Here is a 23,213-nt window from a genome sequence, read left to right as displayed (position 1 = left end):
GGGACCCAAAGACCTGGCTTTGGTTCTGGCAGAGTTTGAGAAGGGAAAAAGAAAAAAAACTGGCATGTCTACATTCAAAATGACCCTGACCCCTGTCCCCACTGCTCTCTGTGGCCAGGCTCTGAGAACTCAGGTGCACACAGTGGAAAAGAGGATCAGAAAGGAAAGAGAACAAAGGAAAGAAGGATGGAGTGGCAGCGACAATATGGGACATGAGGAAACAACAGAAAAAAGGTTAGGGTTCCTGTAGGAACTCTGCCCACTTCCAGAATTCGAGAACCCATAACAGAACCTGGTGGCCTCACACCACCGCTGCCACCCACAGCTTAAGTTGTTCGGGAAAATGAAAGTCACTCCACAAAAAAGAAGGAAAGGGAAGAGGACAAAAAAACTCACCACTGAATCTAAATTCAAAAGCTAAAAAGGAGTCTTAGTCCTCCTGAGGAACGAAACTGAAAAGTAGGTTAGCATTACACAGAGCTCCTGCAGACCCACAATTTGTAAATGTTTGGTTATTTTTATAATCATGTTGCTGTTGCTTCAGCAGTGGAACTCTTTAGTTTTCCCCCAAACAAAATCTTACGTGTTAGGCTAATATGCAGAAGAGACAAAAATACAGTCGTCCTCTAATCAGAAGACAGCCCCTCTGCAGCAGTCCCTGCACATCTCGGGGGCACAGTCTGAAAATCTAGGCAACAGACTGGAAGTCACAGGCAGCAAGCAGCCCGCCCACATGGGGGAGGCCAGCCCCGCGAGCCCTGAGGCCCAAACAAGCAGCGAGGGTATGTGGCCCAAAGCTCCTGAAACGTAACTCTGCAAGCCCTTTTTGCAGGGAAGAAGCGATACGCTTATGTTTGTGCTCATTCTTCTCCTCTGCTCTCATTCAATCCACCTTCCCCACCCCGCTCCCCGGGGGCACGCACACTACACACGCACACACACCTGACACAGAGAGTCACGCGCATCTAGCTAGCAGCCGAGCACACTCACTGACCAGGGCAGGTAACTCCTCAATATTTGGTAGTGCTATTTCATAGTGGTCTGGGAATATAACAAGTTTGGCTTCATCTTCATATTCATAATCGTCGCTATTTAAATCGTCATCAGTATCTAGATCTGAGGAGAAAACAAAAACAAAGAACAAGACATGAAGAAAGAACATTCCACACACTAAGGCAGCACTGACTGGGAAAGCCAAAAATCCACAGGGATGACAAACCAAGGGCGTGACATTACAAAATTCCCTCCTCTGCGATGACCATCTATCTGTCCCAAACCAGGAGTAAAAGGCCTTTCTGTCTTTCCGAAGCTATGAATACTTATTTATAAGTGACAGATGATGTATAAAGAAGACTGAGTCATGGCATACAGATTTACAGTTAAAATAAACATATGTGCCATATATTCAATTCTTAAAGATGTTTATAGGAATAGACTGTTCATTATGGTTTGTTGGGTACATGGCTCCTGATTTCACACGAATGGAATGAAATGTTTTTTACACAATACTGTAATATGGAAGAAGGTACATGGGTTTGAGAGCAGATAAACCTAGGTTCAATTCTGGTTCCAAAACTTAATGTCACTTTGGGCACGTCACAAACTCTCTAAGCCTTAGAGTTTCCTCATTTGTAGAATGTAGATGATAACACTTATCTCACACACTTTATATGGAGAACAAATAAGAAACTGTAGACAAGAGACCTAGCACAGAATAGGTAATCGGTAATGGTAGCTATTATTTAAAATCTCAATGTCTCTCTCTCTCTCTCTCTCTCTCTCTCTCTCTCTCTCTCCCCTGTTGCCCCCTAAGAGTTGCTGAGATATTGCACAGTGAACAAGAGGGGCAAACCAGGTAATATAAATGTGCTGTTGTCCTCGGGCTGTGCAGAAGTTTCAGTAAGAAAGACGAGGTCCTCTAGGCTATTATCTCTCAAATCATCGCCTCTTTGCTCGGCTAATCTCTGGTAAAGGTTAGGTGAAGACGCAAGGAAATGTCTTGTCACAATATTTACATGGACATTGCAGCCTGTGTTCACATGATGCCGGCATCCCAGATCATGTTAGTATATTTAGATGTTTGGAACTATGGTGACAAAGAGCTACTGAGCCATTTTCCACTCACACACACACAAACACACACATAAACAGGTATACAAACATAAGCTCTGTAGATAGGAGAAAGTTATTTTACTGAATGAAGCAGCCAGCTGAAAACCAAAGGACCTAGATTCTGTTATTACCTTGTTTGCCTTCAACCAAAAACCTAGTATCTTTCTGTGTGTAGCTCTGGTCTTCAATTTTCAAAGGGAGGGCAGTTTTAAGTACAAACTGAGATACAGCTAAAACACATTTTAACAAAAACATTTTAACAAAAGACTCTAAATAATAAGAACCAGAAATGCCAAACTATAGAAACAAAAACATCGTTAGATAGCTATAAGAGGTTAGTTTGACAAAAAACAATGTTAAAGAAGATTCTAAGCATTTTAAGCAATAACTAAAGGCATTTATTTAAAGACAATAATTCAGACAGACACTCTATATGTCATAAAAACGTGAATGCCCCAATAGTTGTAATTAAAAAAAAACATACTCACTTAATAGTAATTGAAATCTTACCTGACCAATAACAATGATAAACTTAAGTCCCCAAAAAATCCCACTGTGACATTTATTAGCTACTTAACACTGGGCAAGTTCTTTCCAAGTTCATTTTCCTCAGGAGTAAGCTACAGACAGCATTATGTACTGCCCACAAGACTGTCGAGAGGATTAACCAACATAAGGTTTTAAGGCACCGAGTATAGGACCTGGCAGGTATTAGGGGCTCCACAGACGGCAGCTTCCATCACCATCACCATCATCATCATCATCACCTTCTCCACTCTCCTGACAACTAACCTGATCAAAAGTGCCTTCCCATCCTTCTGGCTGCCCCAACTCCAAAGCAATCCTGAAGTTTCAGGAAGATCATGTCTATCATGTGAGGATCTGCTACGTGATCTGAATGGGGAGCAGATACCGTGTTTCCCTGAAAATAAGACCTAGCCAGACCATCAGCTTTAATGCGTCTTTTGGAGCAAAAATTAATATAAGACCCGGTCTTATTTTACTATAAGAAAAATAAGTCTTATAGTAAAAAAAGACCGGGTCTATAATATAATATAAAATATAATATAATATAATATAATATAATATAATATAATATAATATAATATAATATAATACCGGGTCTTATATTAATTTTTGCTTCAAAAGACGCATTAGAGCTAATTGTCCGGCTAGGTCTTACTTTCGGAGAAACACGGTATGAACTTCGAATGTGTCTCAAATGGAAGCACTAAGAGCAGGAAACACGTATTCACTCCCACGTCCCCAGTCCCTACAGAGTGCTCATCACACACCAAACACTCAGTAAACATCACTGAGAGGAGACTTCAGGGAGTTAAAAACCCCACCATGCTAAGGACACCAGCAAAGCAAGAGCATCAAAAGAGTCACTAAGGTTTTTGTTTTTTCATTGGTAATTGATTTGTGTTTAAAAAGAAGCAAGACTGCTGTTAAACAAAAAAGCAGAACTTTGTGGGGCTTCTTTACTCTTAGTTTTTTGTTTTCTTTTATTTTTAATTCAGTGGGATGAAGGGGACCATGATCTTTCCCAAACGTCTTAATCCAAATTAGAGAAAATTCAGCAGCGAAACTACCTGAGTTTAAGGGACAAATACTCTGATGTTTAAGGGACAAATACTCTGATTTTAAGGAACATGTCTAAGCTTTCTCCTGAATATATATGACCTCACAATCCTATATAGAAATCTACAATGTCCGAATTTCTCTAATTAGAGTCTTCACAACCCCAAAGTTACCTAGTTGAGAAACCTACAAAGTAACCGTGTCCTCGTGACCAGCAGGACTAAGACCCCAATTTCTCCCAGCACCACTCGCCATTGTGGCTATTATACCTGAATGGGCTCTTTTCCTAAGTTAATAACTTTTGTTTTTCTTTGAAATACCTCTTGCCCAACTCTACTTCAATGATCCTCTTAGATTCTTGGGAGACATGGCTGGGTCCACACCCATTTCCAAGAAGTAACTTGCCTAAGCTATAAAGAAGCACAGTGGAGAAATGGATCCCGAAATAAAACCAGGGCTGATTCCCAGCTCAGAGTTCTCTATGCCTGACTTAGATTTGTGTGCTGGATCAGCAACCTGGCTGTTTCAGTGCTGGGAAATCTGACCAACCACTTACCCTCAAAAGAAGGTACAAGGGGAAAGCCCCTTGAGCCCAGACCCTGTTCCATGACCTCCCTCAGATGGAAAGGCACAGTGGAGTTCACTAGAACCTTCTGGTCATTATAGGCCCCTGTGAGTTTTCTGAACAGGTCCATTCTGGAACTTTCTACAAATGTTCTGTTTTCAACCTGTTTCCCATCAAGTATGCGTGCCATGGCTAAAGCCAAAGAAGTGGAATTTAAGCTGTCTGAGGTGAAAAGTAGCTCTTTGAAGTGCTTCAGACACAGAAGGACATAACTCAGTTTCTCCTATTTATGAATGTTGGGTGAAGAGGGTACTTAATAAAATTATGAATATTTACACTGTTTTATGACATACCAAAGATGGTATTTTAATGAAATGCATTAGCCGTTATTTATACATCTATACACATTTGTAGCTTTATTATAAAACATATATGAGATTAGGCCAGAATCATGTCACAACTCCTGGAGTATTTCTTTGAAGACCCTGAGCTCTCTTACATCCCCTCTTCTCTCCTTCTATCTCATAAAACACTAAGTTTTAGATCAGCTTATTCCCAAAATTCACCATCGGTCCTACCGTTGTAAGTTATCTTTCTAAAAGACAACCTAATAATGTCCCTTTCTAGCTTGAAACATTAATGCAGAGCTACCCATACTTCCTTGGGTCACAGCACCCTAAAGCATCCCAGCAATTTTTGCACAGCAGCCAGAAGCCAAGAGAAGTGCCTAGCAGTTCTGTTTATTTAACTGTTAGGTCCAAACAACTTAATTATTTACGTTCTAACCACTTAGAGACCATTTGAAAAAACAATACACATAAATTGAAAGAAAGGCACATTTTCTTTCCTTCATAAATAACCACAATTCCTTACCTACAGGATGAGTGCATCTGGTGGGCACTGCACAACTTCTCTGTGAGTCAGATTGGACACTACCCCCATTTTTCCTGTTCCACATTTATTTTCACAGGGTACTCGCCTTTTACCATTGAAACCACCAAAAAAACCAGCTTCACAAAGAGATGAAGTCACTGAAGGGAATATACAATACTCTGCCGGTAAAATTACATGAGCTAACGGTTTGTGCAAAATTCAAACATCACTATGTTCCCTTAAGATTTAAAATACCCCGAGGTGCACCTGTGAGCTCCTTGCAGCTCCTCAGGGCGCCGTAGAGCACAGTTCAGGAACCAGAGTGTTAATGGCTCGCCACTGCCTATAGGAAAAAGTCTAAAACCATGGTATATGTATAGATTGTCACTGGAAGGATATACAAGCTATATAAGGATGTACAAACAGAAAATACTATTCGTCTCTGAGGAGACTAAACATGGAGGTGAGAGACAGGGAAGGGAGAAAAAGAAACTTACTTTTCATTATAGAGGCCTTATAATTGCAATTTTAAGCTTTGTCCATGTTTTACGTGATCAAAAAATGGTTTTTTTAGTCTTAAATGCAAAGAAAAGGTATCAAATTTAAATGATTCAAAAGTTACCCATAGCTGTTATTGTTGATTTAAAAAAAAAAATTACCAGCAAAAACTAGAGCTGTGGGAAGGATCCTTAACTGTGATTCCCTTGAATGAACACCAGCGATCGGGGGGGTAAGAGGGACAACTGTTGAGGGTAGGGTGGTGCTCAGGGGGCTTAGGCAAGCCAGTCAGCACCAGTTAATGGCCTCAGTTTCCCTCATCAAACCAATACTGAAGGTCATAACTGAATGAGCCAATGGTTTCAACGTGACTATTAAGCCAACGGAAGAGAAGTGATTCACAAGTCATCAAATGAATGAGGGAAAAAAGCCTCTCTCCAGGAGAAAGCATTAGTCATCTACACCTGCTTTGTGAAGGAGAAGGGGCATGATAACTACATTTCAATAGCAATGAACAAGTACTTTCTAGTCGAAGAAACAAGAGAGCCTGCGAGAAGAACATTCTGAGTTCTCTTCCTCTCAGTGAAGAGACTGACCCAGTGTCCCTTTTAGGGGAGGAGTCTGTGGCAGAGGCTACTAGCTGCCTCCTGGTATCCATTCTCTCCTTCTTCCTTAGTAACAGACTTGATTCAATGACACCAGTTAACAGACTGTACTTTCCAGTCTCCTGTGCAGCACTTGGTGTGGTTATGTGACCAAGTTCTGACCAGAGAGGTGTAAACTGAAGTGCTGCTTGAGGATCTGTGAGAAGGCTGACAAAGGAAGCTGACTCCACTGGGAGATGCGATTGTCGTCCTCCCCCCACCACCACCCGCCCCCTTCATCTTTCCTGCTTTCCAGAATGGAGATGTGATGACTGGGGCTCCAGCAGCCATTTGGACCATGAAGTAACCATGAGGTTAGAAATCACAGGCCAGGATGGATAAAGGGTGAACCAGAAACATGGGGAGAATCTAGATCCTGATAGAACATGAGACCATCACATCAGCCCAAACTTATGGCTTCCCCACATCCTCTCCATGAGAAAAACGTAAACATCTATTTTGTTTAAAGCCACCACCATTTTCAGTTTCCTGTCACATAAGCCAGATGTAATCCTCATACAATCCTTCACTGAAGTCAATTTACAGGCCACATCAACTTGAAAACAGAGCTGTGATCAGGTTGACAAGAGAAAAATACCTGTTACTGGGAGACAGGAAACATCCATTGAGGGGGCTGTAAATCAGGGCTTGCAAAACCAAGTTCTGACTTGGATGAGGGAGCTGGCATAAATCTGTGAAGCACCTGGGTAAGTCACAATAGAGATAAATGGCCTGGGGCAAGCCCCAGAGTGCTAATGAGGTTCAAATTTAATTTTTTAAAATACTGGTACAGTCGAAAGAGGCCATTTTTGCTGGGCTACGAGTTTTAGGCACAGCCTATGGTTTTCTGAGCTATGGACTGCTGAGTCCCACAGAGAGCAGCCTGTAGGAAATGTCCCCCTGAAATGAAATGGTGGGTTCATGCTCCCAGGAAGCAATGGACGGGGCCCATCTACACCATATGAAGCACAAAAGTGCAGTGCTTACCTTTGCATTAATTTTTTAAAAGAGTTACTTGACAATATCATCTACCACCAAAACGGACACTAGAGAAATCGAACCTCAAAGTCTTTTGAGTAAAAGACACAAAGATTGAAAGACAAGATAGAAAAATCACAGCAGGAAGGAAACTCAGCTCTTTGACTGCTTGCAATGGCTTTCTTTTCATATAATGAATGTGCCTTTTTATTATAACAGTAACATATGCTTGTTATGGAAAAAATCAAAAACAGATAAGCAAAAAGAAGAAAATAAAAATCACCTCAATCCCACCACCAAAAAAGAGCTACAATGAACAATTTGGAGAATATTCTGCCAGACACTTCCAGACACTCAGTCTTATGTGGATATGTATGTGTGTATAAGCACACAAATACATACACACATTTACATACATATATGTACACACATACATAATAGATAGACATGCACATATACATACATATACATATACATATTTATGTGTACAGATTTTTACCAAAATGAAATCATCATATGCAAACAATTTTGAAATTCCTTTCAGACAACAGTCCCAGACATGTAGGCTTTTAAACTTGTTTGGTCAAACATTATCAAACTACTTTTTTCCTAGGAAAACCATATCATAAGCTTTATATGAAATATGATCATGATAACATGATACAGAAACCGGTGCTCATTTGCATAAGCCAAACTAGCTCTTCTGAATGAGGGAGAGAGAAAGTCACTGTTAGTCAAACACCACAGCAATCATTGCTGCAGGCGAGATCCACGGATGGATGGTAAAATTAGTGGGTAAAACTTTGAGGAGAAATAAGATATTAGCATAGTCTCCAAATAGCACTTCCACGACTCATTAATTACACTGTAACTTTACAGTGGAGAAACCCAACAGACACCCCTTAACGAGTGGTCAAGGTTAATATCACTATATGAAGACATAGCATCATGTGCCCCCAATAACGTACACTGTGGAGGGCACATCACTGTGGACTTCTTGCCAAAAACGCATAACCTCAGATTTATCATGAGGAAACATCAAACAAACTCAAACTGAGGTACAGTCTACAAAATAATTGGCCGGTACTCTTCAAAAGTGTCACAATTACTAAAGATGAGAGAGAGAGAGAGAGAGAGAGAGAGAGAGAGAGAGAGAGAAGGGAGGGAGGGAGGGAGGGAGGGAGGGAGGGAGGGAGGGAGGGAAGAAAGATGGAAACAAAAGAAAGAAAAAAAAGAGAAAGAGTGAGGAATTGTCACAGATTAAACAGGATTAAGGAACCATGACAACTAAATGCAACATGGGAATCTGAAACAAAAAGGGACATTAGTGGGAAAAAATGGTGAAATCCGAGTAAAGTCTGTAGTTTGGCTAATACTAAAAACAGAAAAACTGTCTCTTCTTTAAAGGTAGTGAAAAAAGACAGGAGCAGGATCAGAATTACTCTCCAGTCACTGGAAGTTAATCGCTTCAAAACACTATCCTGACTAAAAACACCCTTCACAACTACGTAAACATAACGTAGAGGCAGATCATCTCCAATTAAATTGGTTCTGCTCATGCTTCAATTGTAGAGCAATAAACAACCTATTATTCTCACACACACACACATACACACACACACACACACACACACACACGGCATGCTGTTGATAACTATATACATTACCTAAAAACATCTTGGAATTCCTCCTTTTTGGTAAAGCTCCACCAGATGCCCCTTTTACCTTCTGAAAAACAAACAAAAAAATTGTTAAAATGCAGCTTGTGGAATAAACAATTGGAAGCTGCGGGGGGAAGGGATGAAAGGACATCTCAGAGGTTCCCAGTTTTTATAAAAGTCCAGAGGAAATACTCAACCTGGATTAGCGACTCCAGGATGAACAAGAACTTGATCCAGGTCAGTGAAGGTAAGTGAAGGGCAATACAATTGTTCCACCTGATTATTTTTCCCTAATTACAAAGAAAGCACTTCTGGAACAGGAAGTGGAACCAGGCATCGAAGTAAAGTAGATACTTCAACTTGAAATTGGCACATTCTCCAAAGAGGCTGGAGTCAACGTCCAACACTGGAGCTCTGGGAAGATGGCGGAAGCTCCAGGAGGGGAGGCTCTTGTTCCCTGGTTACCTACTTCCTGGGTCCCCCGTGGTTGGCCCTGGGCAGGCCCAACGATAATTGGTGAAGGACACAATAAACACTGATACATCGTCATGGACATTCTGGTCACACGTCAGTCTAAGCTCCCTAAACACTTTTGGAGCACCAGCGGATGGCTGGCTACATTTGCCATCCTAAGCTTTGTAAGTGTGTTTTCTACCTATCATGCAAGTCCCCGGCATAAACACCCACCAGGTGTTTGTGAAAAAGAGGTCATTCATCACCTTCTGACACACATAAAAATTGTACTCTCAAATAGATTATAAAAATGTTCATCTCTAATGGCCAAAACAGTATTTCCACATTATAGATTCTTTCAGCTAATAGAAAAGAGCATGTTTCCAACACACCGCAGGGTGCGGGTCAAACCCTGGCGCTTTGTCACGTGGTCCATAAAGGCCCTGCTGCTTCTTCAGTTTGTCCTCTTACTAGTCCTAAGTTTTCTTTCCCACATTTTATCATTTGGTATTGAAGGCTGACTCACTGTGTGATTCTCACATTACGTTCTTACAGCTTCTACTGTAAGTTTATGGTTCACATCTTGGGAATGTGAAAACTATTGAATACTTTAGCTCAAAACCTGTCTCTCCAAATACTAATGCCAAATTCACATCACCTCTCTTAGAATCCCTTTCCTCCTCGGTCTCAGAGCCTCTGCTCCTCTCCCCTCCACTTACCTGCCTCAAAAAAGGCTAAAATAAACCTGTGCCAAGGGCACATTTACCAATCCTGAAGGTCACTTGAAATCTCACTACAGGAGTTTGTCATCCTTTTAGTTGTTCTACCCTCTCTGTCCTCTCCATTCCTGCGTGACGGGGGAGGGAGAAAGGAGAGGGGCTACATGAAGACCTGCTAGAGCATGAGGCTCTCCCCGATGGTGAGATTCGCACCTTAGCCTTGAATTAGATCTACTTCCTCTCAGGGAAAGAACAACAAAGAAATCAGGCCTTCCTGCCAAACACCATCACTGCTGCGCCTACATCAGTCACCACTAGAAATCAACAGGGTTTGAGAAACTGGGACTCGTCGGTCAGAAGACACGACTCTGCCTCTGTGTCTGGCTCTGTGCTGGTGCTCAGGCTGCAAAGGGAACAAATACACACTCCATCCCTTGAGGAGCCCACCAGTGTAGTTGGGGAACTTAGTTGCAAACAAACAGCACAACAGTCTAGTGAGTGGTAAGATGGGTGTGCAAAAGGCCCAATCCTATCATACAGAGGAAATGATAGCTCTTCTGGGGATGGACGGTGTGGCCAGGGCTGGTCAAGTAAGAAGAGCAACAGGCCTGGCATATAGCAGCTGCTCAGCAAATATTTGCTGAATGGACGATGGATGAATGGATAGATGTATGGATGATGGATAGGTGGACAGATGGATGATGAGTAGGTAAATGGATATGCTGACCACAGAGAATGCAACAGATAAAAGAGGAATGAGGGTAAAAGTAAGGAATCCCCAACAAAGAAAACATGAAATTATGGTGTGTTCCAGAAAGGAGAAGTGGTTTGCTAGGTCTAAGCACAAAGCTGGTGGAGTAAGAGTGAAGGTTAGAAAGGCTACAGGGGCCAGATCATGGGGGCCCTTGTAATCATGTGCAAAAGAATTTGGACTTCATCCTGCAAAGAAGTGGGAGACATCTGAGATGTAAGCCTTGGTGTGCCACAGAGGCCCGGGTATGTCCATTTGGAAAGATCACGCTGGGTGCAGCACGCAGACTGGTGGGACTGAAAGCAGCAGGTTTGAAGGAAGGAGAGCAGGCAGGAAGCCACAGCACTCACTCTTGTAAGGACTAATGAGGAGAACAGCAGGGACGGAGAGGACAGGATGGACTGCAGAGCTATTGGGAGCCCCAGGTAACAAGACTTGGTCACCAACCAGTTATGGGATGAAAGCAAAACCCAAAGCATATCCAGGTCTCCAGAATTCAAGACAAGGGACAACTCTGAGAAAGAAGATAGAGAACTCATTCAGTCTGGACACATTGAGCTTGAAGTACCTGAGAGACGTTCGACTACAAAAAGCCAGGTCAGAGGTGGGTGGTCTGATCTCTAGCTCTGGGGAGACAGTGATCTGGAAGCCATCAGCTCAGAGATAGCAGTTCAACAAAGACAGGGACGACACTGATGACAAAGAGCAGCTTTCAGCGAAAGAAGACAAGGGGGTCAAACGGCATCCTCGGAACTGCCGATATTTAAGGGGTAAATGAAAACAGTGATGCTGGTGAAAGAAAGGGAGAAAGCGCAGAGTGAAAGGCTGGAGGACAGTGAGGAAAGAATGGTGCCCAAGGAAGCAGGCAGGAGCAGTTCCAAAAGGAAAACAAGTTCAAATACCCCAAAAGGCAAGTAAAATCAGGGCTAAAACATACCCACCAAGCGTGACAACAAAGAGGTCACTGACAACCTTGGTAGCGGTGGCGGATTCACAGGAAAATCAATCGGCCTGCAATGTTGAACTTCAATGGAGGCGTAGCAGAGAGGATGAAAATAGAAACGTTTTTAAAGAAGCTTTAATTGAAGGACAGGACGACTAAAGGAGGACACAAATCAGAGAGGCAGTTTTGTGGTGCATTCTTTTTTAAGGTGGGAGGGAAAAGCCAGAAGAGGCAGAGGTTGGAGATGTAAGAGGGGGTGGAATTCATGAAGCCGCAGGTTTCCCAAGGCAGGAGGAAACAGGACCATGAGGACAGAGAGAACACAGCTTTCTGCTGAGAGGGAGGAACTGGATGCCAGAGTTCCCAAGAGGCAAGAACGGAGTGCAGGGATCCCTGCTTTCTCTGTAAAGTACAAGTCAAATCGTCTTCTGAGAACAATGAGGGAGGTACTACACCCAAAGTCTGGAGTGGGACAGGGTATAGAGCAGGTTTGCTGGGCAGTGAGGGGGCCCAGTGGAAGGAGGAAGACCAGAGCTGACATGGTCCCAAACCCCACGGCAGTGTGGGATTCCTAGCAGTCATGCTTGAAAGCAGAGGACGATACCAATGGACGACGGGCTGCATTCTGGAGGACAGGGAAGGAGGCAGGACAAGGAGATAAGGGTCAGCTGAGAGTACTGGAGATAAGAGAATGTTTCAAGTCGTGGACCCTGAGAAGCAGGCTAAACCAACAGGCTGCCTGGACACGTCACAGGCCTGGAGTTCTCAAGGAGGGAGAACCACAGATAAAAATCAGAATAAATGAGGGAAAGAGCTAAACCGAGAAAGGGTAGTGGTCAGAGAGTAAAACACTTGACTTAGAACTTCAGAGGCAGAGCTACCTGTCCACGATGACCAGCCTTCTCCAATTCTGCCGCGAGCTTGGTGACCGCAAGCAAGTTATTGTCTGTCTCTGGGCCTCAGTTTCATTTTCCCCCCATTTCCTACAATGTCATCACCTTACACTAAGACATATGTGGGACAAAGCGGACGTCGTAAGAATTGCTGCATTCCGCCAAAGGCGTAGTGAATATAAATCATGTAATATTAGGCCAACATTAGATTATTGTAAAGCTAATCATTGGGTTGGTGGCTTATCTGACCTCCTGACTTTTCTCCCTCTTCTTCCTCCTACTCTTCTTACTGCCCAAAATTTAAACAGAGAAAATATTAGGTAGGCTAGGATGAGAGACTAGATAAACTTCAAATCAGTATTGATGAGTTAGAAGATCCGAGCTAGTCTATAAACTAGTAAGACTAAAGTGAAAGTTGAACAGTGTTGCTAAATATAAAATCAACATTTGAAAATTAATAACATTGCAAACACCATCAATAACCAATTAAAATGCATAAAAAATAAAAGACAGCAATAACTATAAAAATTATATAGAATACCTTAAAAAGCTAACAAAATATAAGCTTCTTTACTGAAAATTACAAAACATTATTGGAGGACTTAAAAGAGGCTTGAATAAATAGAAAGGTATGCACGTTAAATCGTCATTCAATAAATATTCATGAAGCACCTATTATGTGCTGGGCATTGTGAATTGCCGAGGACACAGAAGTAGACAAAACAGACAAAAAGTCCCTGCGCTCACGGAGTTTACACAACAACGTGGATTATACATTAATCTTCAAATTCATTGTGATTGTGATCAAAATTTCAACAGGATTTTTTAAATTAGATGAACTGATTACAAAATCCAGATAGAAAAATAAATTTCTAAACCAAGGAAAGTCTGGGGAAAAAAATTAACATGGAAAAAGTGCTTGTACTACTCTGTTTCCCCCAAAATAAGACCTAGCCGGACAATCAGCTCTAATGCGTCTTTTGGAGCAAAAATTAACATAAGACCCGGTATATAATATTATATTATTATATTATATTATATTATATTATATTATATTATATTATATTATATTATATTAGACCTGGTCTTATATTATAGTAAAATAAGACCGGGTCTTATATTAACTTTTGCTCCGAAAGATGCATTGGAGCTGATTGTCTGGCTAGGTCTTATTTTGGGGGAAACACGGTACCAGATATCAACTTATCATACCAATATAGAGACAGGAAAATAAGACAAACAGAAAAGAACTGAGACCCCAAACAGACCCAAGTGTGAAGGGCAAGTTAAAATATAAAAAAGATGGCACTATAAATCACTGGGAAAGACTAAATAATTCTAGTAATAGTGGGACAATTGACTACCAATATGGAAAATAAAAAGTAGATTCTCACAGTTCACACAAGTACAAAACAAATTATAGATGGATTGAAAACCTAGAATGTTAACACACACACACACTTCTAAAAAAAAATAAAAGTATTAGGAGAAATATTTTTATGACCTTGAGCTGGGAAACAATTTCTTAGACAAGATACAAAAAGCACAATCCATAAAGAAAAGTTTAATAAATCTAATTTCATCAAAATTCAAAACTTCTGTTCTACAAAATAATTTATAAACAAAGCAAAAAGTTTTTGCAGCCGGAATTTAAAAAGAACTGAATCAAACTTAAAAACAAAAAAAAAAAGAAAGAAAGAAAGAAAGAAAGAAAGAAAGAGAGAAAGAAAGAAAGAAAGAAAGAAAGAAAGAAACCCATACAGATATAGGCCAAAAATATAAATAGGCGACTTAGAGAACAGAAAACCAGAATGGCCAATAAACATATATAAAGATTGTCAAGCTTCACTGAAGGAAATGCCAGATATGTCACTTCACAACCATTAGATTGGCAAAAATCAAGTCTGACCAAGCACTGGTGAGGCTGTGGGAAAACATAAGCTCATAGTCACTGCAGACAGGAGTATAAATTGGTGAAACCACTCTGGGGAAGAATTTGGCAATATCTAGTAAAAATGAAGACAGCACACTCACAAAACCGCCTTAGCAATTCTAGATATATTTCCTAAAGAAATCTTACACATGTACCCCCAGGAGAAATGGATAAAAATGTTAATTGTTGCATCATTATGAAGCCAAAAAAAAAAAAAAAGGAAACAATCTAACTATCTAACTGCTCATCAATAGGAGAAAAGAGTAACAAATAACAAAGTACTAATAAGATGGAATACCAAACAACTATTAAAAAGAATCAAGTACATCCAATGCATCACAACATGAACAGATTTTCAAAAAGCAATGTTGAAAGGGAAAGCTTTACATAGAATTATAGGTAACAATATGATACTATTTATCTACATCTTTAAAACACATAGTCATTCTACATATTGGTCATGAATACTTAAATGTAAATAAAATATAATGGCATGCATAGGAATGAGAAAGAACAAATTCACAGCCATGGTTACTTGTGGAGAATGAGGGAAACAAAAGGGACTTGAACTTGAAGAAAGGTTCTTTAACTAAAATAAAAAAAATCTGAAGCAAAAATACCCCAGTATTTTTCATATCTGACTTTTGGAGCCAGGAGTATTTCTGGTATGATTTTGTGTACTTTCCTATAATTTTTTTTTAATTTTTTTCCAGTCAACCCTTGTCTTCTTAACTCCAACCAGAGGGTTAGAGAAAGAGGAAAACAAAGCTGGTTAAGATGAAGTTTGGGTAAGTCTATGAATTTCTGCAAACAGTCCTGTGTTTGTTTCCCATCATCAAAGGAAATCAGAAGTTACATGGGTTCAGTAAACTCCCCATGTGATAAACACACTAAGACAGTGTTACAGGGAAGACATCAAGGCCAATTCTCCAAAAGCGTATCTCTCACCTCTCGCACATGTCTTTTCAGGTGCATGTATACACTCTGTCCAGTTTTTCGAAAATGTCTTTCAACATGTTCCCTTCCAAAGGCCAAAAATGTATTCATGCATACATAGAGTCCACCTTCTGAATTCTAGAAGAAAGAGACAGGTTACACATTAGCCAAGGATGCCTAGCCAAGTAATCTCGATATAGAGAAGGGGAAGAGGAAGGAAGCGGAAGAAAGCCTGGCAAAGGCCACCTGGCTGTCACAGTCATCAGCAGTAACCTCCAATGGCGCCACAATCACCCACAGGAGCAGCGCAGAACGGAAACCTGGGTTCCACGTGCCCCGGACAGCTGAGCAGTCCCCCAGTCACGTGAGATCCTCAGTTGCCCTGGCAAGTAAACATGCTTGTCTGACGCTCCAAACTGGGGTAAATGCCGATAAGGGACAGAAGAAAGTTTGCCAGTGACCCAGCTACCATCACCGCAGTGTTTTATCATCGTTCTTCCTCATTTCTCAGTGTGAGGCTCCAGGAACATAAAGTTTTTATATCCTTTTAGCAGGACAGGGTTCTTCAAAGATATCGTGTCCTTCCTTTGGTGACACATGATATTTGATGGCACCCATTAATAAATGATAACAATTTAATACATAAATAATACCTTAATAAGTATGTCGTCCTACAATAACCATAGCTACATGGTAGTGCATGCCTGAGCTGTATCAGGTGCTTTACCTATATTATTTCTAATCTGAACAACATGGCAAGCTGTGTGTTACTATTTCCATTTTACAGTTTTTAAGAAAATTAAGGGTAAGTCACTTGCCCAAGTTCACACAGCTTGGAAGTGTCAGAGTTAAATTTGAATCTGTCTATCTTTTTACCCCACTATGCAATATTTCAAATATTATTTAATTATAGACATACTGCTACAATGAACAGTCAAAAATATGTTTCACATATTAGATACTTGATTTTCTATCCCAATTTCATCTCTCACTCTGCTTAACATGCTTCTCTGTAAACTTAGCATCTAAAATTAGCCTCAAGGAGAGGTGGATTTTTTAAAGCTCCTGTTAGTCTCACCCCTCAAAATAAAAAATAAAAAAATAAATTCTTAAACACCTGTAAGAATTCCTAACAAACACCTGTCAAAATTCCTCACATTGCATTTCAGTAGAGCACAAATTATAATACAATATCAAAGCAGACACTGATGCTCATTACCAATATATGAAAAATAATTTTTAAAGTTCTAATAACTCAAGATTTTTTAAAATTTCTAATAAAAGTCTCCAACATTGTATCTATGGTTTCTAAGGCAGACATAAAGAAGTGTTGTCACAATGAGAACATTATAACAGCATTAGTTCAATATATGCCTATTACTGTAGCATATATAGTGTATAAGGCAAGAAAAGAAAAAGCCATAAAGATGGCAAAGAAGTAAAATGGTCTCAATTTTCTGATGACATTATAGTCTATATGGAAAATCCTAAGGAGTCTATAAACTACTAAAAGTAACTAGTAAAACTAATTCATGAATTTAGCAAGGTCATGGGAGACACGTTAATAGACAAAAATCTATTTCAATTTTATATTCTGGCAACAAATACAAATACAGTTTTTAAAACTTTACTATAAAATAGCATCCAAATAACTCAGAATTATATAGCTTGTGCTTCTGCATAACTTTTTCCCCTTAAATGAGATCATTTGAATATAATTAGAAACGTTCTTCAACGAGAAGCAACACATTACATTCACTTGATCCATAAGTGAGGTAAATATTTTCAAAAGATTTCTTTAAATGAACATGTTCTTTGGCATAGTCATAAACCTTAAGAAAAAAATGCTGCATCATTGTAATGGTCAGTTATGCATTAAGCCCATGAAACTGAGCACCACATCTTGTGATTTTCAAAAAAATAACACTTCCATTCTCTTCCAATAAAATGTAATTTGATGAAAAATGGCGCACACCAGAAAATAGCCTGGGGAAAACACGAGATTTGAACCAGAGGTCCTGAACACACCCTGTGGCTTCGGGCAGGTGGTCACGCAGTCTCTAAGCTTCTTATTACTGTGCCTATAATCCCCACCTCACAGGGTTTCATGAAGTTCAAAAGGTATGAAATACATTCTGTGCGGCAAAGTACTACGTAACCATTGTGACTGTTTACTGTAAGCTAAAAGTTCTGTGTGCTAAATGGATCTCCCTTTGTCTCAATGAATTTATAATTGGGGGAAACAAGCAGAAGGAAGAACAAAGTGAGTCTGACAGCCACACAGGCTGGAGGGTAACAAATATTAATCTGTCAGAAAACTGTATTAGGCAACTAGTGGGAGATGCAAGAAGAAATCAGCAAGCAGAAGAAGGAAAATGTTTAAATAGAGCATTTTTTGAAGAAAAATAGAGACTAGCAAAGGTTTATAAAGTAATCTCTAAAATAATCCTAAAGTCTTTGCTAACCTCATTGCCAAGAGTTTTGGGCTTATCAGAGAATTTGATAAAAATTTAATATACCCAAACATTTATTCTCAGTTTCTGGAGTCAATTGATACTGTCACAAAGTCTATAACCAAAGAGGAAAAATGCTTTGGCACTCACAGACGAATGACCCCACATAGGGAAGGGTACTATGACAAGCATCCATGGGCATCTTCCATCAGACACACGGAATGACCTTCCATGCCCCTTCACTAGCAGCTCTGAGAAGGAAGTTCCACCCAGTGAACTTGCCAGGAATTCTAAAAATTCAGGACAACTGAGACAGAAAACACTTTAAAAGCTTCACCATATAGAACAAACAAACAACCCAGCCTAGTGATCTACATTTTTTTCCCTCTTGCTTGATTCATGTCTAAATATTGATCCCATGACACACTTCGTTTCACATACAAAGTCAATACTCCATGCCATGTACAAGTAATGATGACAAGTCTATGCTGACAAATCTCTCCCAATTCCTTTGTGACCAAAGCACAGGGAATGGTTTATAACCTGGAATCAGAGTTAAGCTAAAGGACTCTGCAGAGTTTTTGAACTCTCAACTTCATCCTCACATTTACCAGCCATACCCCCACTAAAATCACCATAAAGCAGTTGTCCTCACGCAGCCAAAAGTGCAGCCAAGAAATCAGGCAGGACCTTCGGTATAAGCACTGTGCTAAAATTGCAGAAACTAGGGTCACATCTAGGTTTTTGTAAAAATGCTATCAGCAGAGCACATGCAAGAAGAAAAGTAACTGCACTAGACTGTAAAGACTGAGGTAAAGACCTCTTTCTTAATGTCCAGTGTCCTCAGTCTTAAGATTTGGTGTAATATGTCTTTAGAAAAAAAAATTAAAATTTTTTTTTTAAAAAGCAGGCAGGTTTAGAGAACTGTACCAACTGACAATGAAATGCAACTTGAAGAATTAGAGGAAAGAATACAAAGTAATACTTTTTTCAAGTCATGGTGGTAGAGTGCTTTATTAAAAAAGATTACAATTGTAACTCATCTTTTTTGGGTTAATTTTTTTAAATAAATGGTAGCATGACAATGGAGATTCCAAAAATATATTCATTCTATGATAATTGCTTAATATCGGTCAAACGACAAGAAACACAACTGAGGGGAAAATCATTTATAAAAGTTATTTGCACAGTTATCAGCGTACAAGAAAATCAACCTAGAACCACATCTTATACCAAACACTGTAATAAGGTCCAGATAGATCCAAGAGACAGCATTTTAAAAACTAGAAAAGAGTAGACTAGTGTATTTATGCCACTTGTGAAGGGGAAATAACTTCTGGCCAAGAAACGATAGAATCACAAAAGACATGGTATGGTTGAGTATAAAAATATAAACACTAATGAACAAGTCTTATACCACAAAATATAATGAAACAAACAGGAAACCAACAATAACAAAAGAGGTAAAGATTTAAACTATAATGAAGAAAAGTTTACATCCTACGCAAAACAGATAAAATTAGAAGATGTCAACATTCAGGTCTAACTTGGTAAGAATTTTTTTTAAGATTGTTTAGTTTTAACTGTGAGAAAATATTAAAATCAAATCATGAAATCCTTACTACCTCCTGAAATAAACACAGTAAACCAATCTTAAGGTGAGTATATGCCTACTAAACCAGCAAAAAAGTATTAAAATTACACAGTCCAAAGTCACAGAGAAAACCTGTATAATCTACTTCCACAAATAAATCAATTCCATCTTTCTACAGAGGAATAAAACTGTGACCCTGTGATACATTATTTCTCTTTTGTGTGCAAACTTCAGGAACCCAAAAGAAAGAGGGGAAAAAAAACACCTTAATTTGTACAAAAATATTGACAGATGCACTATTTAAGACAGGAAAAAGTAGCAATGGTCCCAAATAGAGGAGCGAAGAACCTGTGGCATATAAACACAACAAAATACTGTAACATTATTTAATATCACAAACGGATGAATTGTGTGTAATGTATATACAAAATATGTATAAAATTCTGTATAATGTCCATAGAAAAATGTTAATGAAAAACAAAACACATGCTTTTGATCAGGAGTAAAGGGAAAAGGGGACGGGAATTCCGTACATTGGCCTAAAATGCAACTGGAATGTGATAAATGCTTTTAAATTTATTTAAGTCCTTGACTGTGAGGCCCACAACATCACCCGCCATGACCTCCATGCTTGGTCTAAAGTGGTGTTTCTCACACTACTGTACTGAAGGACTGGGTCGTTCTATATGTCATTTTGCTTCTATTCATTAGGGAAAAACATGGGGTCCCACTGCATGTGGCTAGTTCCCAGCTCCAGCCAGATGTGAATGCTCATGTGGTAAGTCCCACAAAACCCACAAATGGGTCTACATCCCAGTCAAACAAACTAATCCACTGCTCACGCACTTGGATGTGGTTGCAAAGTCAAGTTGCTACAGACATTTCTAAGCACTTACTCTCAATGTTTGTACCCACCTACTGGCACCAGTCAACTGGCTACACTTTGAGCGGCACTGGTCTAGAGCCAAGTGAATTACCCAACCCTGAGTGCCTCCCTGTCAGGAAAGTGTTAGTTCCAGGACCTTCAGGGGCACCCCATCAGGCCTCAAGCCTTCAGAGCAGCCCCCTCAAAACTGACTCCTCATGTCAATGCCCACACAACTATAGATACACCCCAGGTCCCACACCTGTCCCCCGTCCACCCTGCCAGCCTCTGCCCATAACCAATTCCAACGTCTCCCTGCTCATTCCCCAGGGCTGACAGTCCCTAACTGCAAACCCACTTTCATTTCACAGCTGATCACATCTTGCTATTTGAAATCTGTAGCTGTGAGAAACCCAAGCTTCCTTCATGTAGGGCCACTACATTCAGAAGCTGAGCTACAGTAGCTCCTTGAGAGCAGGAAAATTGTGTCACATTCATTACTGAATGGCAGTGACAGTATCTGGTGCAGAGCAAGATTGAACAAACACTTATGGAACGATTGGCAAGTTTTGTGTAGTTATTTGTCTGTCATTCAGTTGCGTAGTAAACTAACGTGTCTCTCTCTCAACCTGGCCCTCAATGCCCTGATCTGGATTAGAAATACTTCCTAGCACAGGCTCCACTTCAAGTCTTTGGCAGAACTAAAGGATGGGGAACATCAAAAGAAAACTGATGGCCATGCATAGAAAAACAGCCTGAGACACAGCAGGAATACCAGCTTTTCCAGTTTGTTTGGCTAAAATCACACACTTAGCAGCTTGGACACTTGAGCCCCACTGCCCCAGGTCACCTACCTTCTGTGACCAAGCCAGCCTCACATGGATCTTCAGGACAGTGGCTGCCATCTCCGCACCCCTCCTACCTTGGACCCTTCTGGCTCCTACTGCCAGAGGCCACCCAGCGCAGGATGGCCAAAGTGTTTCTCTGCATGTTCTTGGCCAAATAAGATTCTAATGATCATTTTCACAATACACTACACAGAAACTTGACCAAGATGCAAGACTAGATTTAGAAACCTGAAATCACAAGGAAGTCAAAAAATACCAGTCAGGGTTTCTCTAGGGCTTTATGATTCCCTCTGAAAACTTCTCCCACCCCACCCTTAAACCACAAGAGAGAAGAGCAGTATTAGAAGCCCAAGCATTGTTTAAACCCACTCTTCAATGTATGTCAATATAGATATGATATATCCATAGCCATTCACTTAGTACTTTACAGGGTGGTACCCTATGTACTCTTCAGAAGTACCATCAAGAATGAAGTCACCTGCTTTGGCACTGCCATTTGAAAGAATATTAAAATAGGGGCAAACACAAAGATCAAGGTTACAATGTGTTTGAGGGCAGTAAGTGGATAGTCATTTTAAACACTGTCAATCAGTTGGTGTTCAGAGAACTCTGTTTACGATGGTGTGTTCTTGGAGACCAGCCTCCGCTAGAAGACAGGAAGGGAGAGTGAGCACATGTGAGCGACGCATTCTGGAAACAGAGTTGCTGCGTAACCCTTGTTTTTAGAACTACAGAACAGGGTGGAAAACAAGCGGTCATCGCCACAAAGAGAAACATGATGTCGGTAGAAAGAGTCACAACAAATCCCCGTCCAGGACAAATTACATGCTAACACTCCGGGAAGACTGTGACTCACACACTCGCGCAAACGGGAGACAAAAGGAACAAGAACGTGGAATTTTCTAGAACACTGATTATTTTTAAAAAAAAAGGAAAAGAAATGAACTAATTGAGCTGCTTGTAATATTGAAAGGAAATAGCCTGAATGCTCAAGAATAGATTTGTTTAGAAATTGATGGTACGATCATGAAATGTAACACTCTTCAGCCATCTATTATAAAATTGACTTGTGATATGTATTTACTGATAGGTATTTCTGAGTGAAGAAAGCAGGTAATAAAAGAGTGTGTATCATGTTATAATATATGTGACATGTATACACGGCATAGCATGATTTATCTCAGCAGAGAGATAACGTGGGACTCTTTTTTCTTCATATTGTCTTTTGACATTTTCTAATTTTTCTTCGGAAACACGGATTCACTGTTTAACAACAAAACAATAAAAAATTTTTCAACTGAATGTCTTTAGAACCAAATATGCGTATATGAAATAAAACAAACAGTTGGTTCAAATGTTCCCTTTTCTTTTTTTTTAATTTTGCTTTAATTTTTTTTATTAGTTTCAGGCGTACAGAACAACATAGTGATCAGGCATTTACATACCTCACAGAGTGATGACCCCAACAAGTCCACGACCCACCCGACACTGTACGTAGTTATTAGAACATTACTGATTATATCCCCCATCTGTACTACACATACTACACATTCCCGTGACTACTTTTTAATTATAGTTGACATTCAATATTCTTTTATATTAGTGTTAGGTGTACAGCATAATGATTAGACATTTATAAAATTTATGAAGTGATCCCCCAATAAGACACTACCCATCTGACACTATACATAGTTTTTACAATATTATTAACTATATTCCCTGTACTGTACTTTACATCCCCGTGACTCTCCTGTGACTACCAATTTGTACTTCTTAATCCCTTCACCTTTCTCACCCAGCCTCCCAACCCCCCCCATCTATTAACCATCAGTTTGTTCTCTGTATCAATGGGTCTGTTTCTGTTTTGTTTGCCTGCTTATTTTGTTCTTTAGATTCCACATATAAGAGAC

At 40.0% G+C, this 23,213-nt stretch overlaps 1 protein-coding gene and 1 non-coding gene across 3 annotated transcripts in view; one reads left to right on the top strand and one right to left on the bottom strand.

The window, feature by feature from the left end:
• USP13 (ubiquitin specific peptidase 13) overlaps nucleotides 1-23,213 on the bottom strand; it is a 101,424-nt gene that overhangs the window by 63,321 nt on the left and 14,890 nt on the right. The window contains exons 2-4 of one of the 2 annotated variants that reach the window (XM_019751835.2): nucleotides 15,556-15,681; nucleotides 8,922-8,982; nucleotides 995-1,116 (exon numbers count right to left, since the gene is read on the bottom strand). In XM_019751835.2, coding sequence (XP_019607394.2) covers nucleotides 995-1,116; nucleotides 8,922-8,982; nucleotides 15,556-15,681 — 309 coding nt within the window. The remainder of the gene's footprint in view (nucleotides 1-994; nucleotides 1,117-8,921; nucleotides 8,983-15,555; nucleotides 15,682-23,213) is intronic. The other variant, XM_074328294.1, reaches the window with a different exon arrangement.
• Nucleotides 18,685-18,866, top strand: LOC141568127 (small nucleolar RNA SNORA81). The gene has a single exon (XR_012491156.1). It is a non-coding gene; the product is annotated as a small nucleolar RNA SNORA81 (small nucleolar RNA).

The sequence above is a fragment of the Rhinolophus sinicus genome, linkage group LG01, assembly GCF_036562045.2.
Source record: "Rhinolophus sinicus isolate RSC01 linkage group LG01, ASM3656204v1, whole genome shotgun sequence".
Taxonomy (NCBI): domain Eukaryota; kingdom Metazoa; phylum Chordata; class Mammalia; order Chiroptera; family Rhinolophidae; genus Rhinolophus; species Rhinolophus sinicus.
Note: the sequence above shows the minus strand (reverse complement) of the source record. Positions and strands in the feature narration are given on the sequence as shown.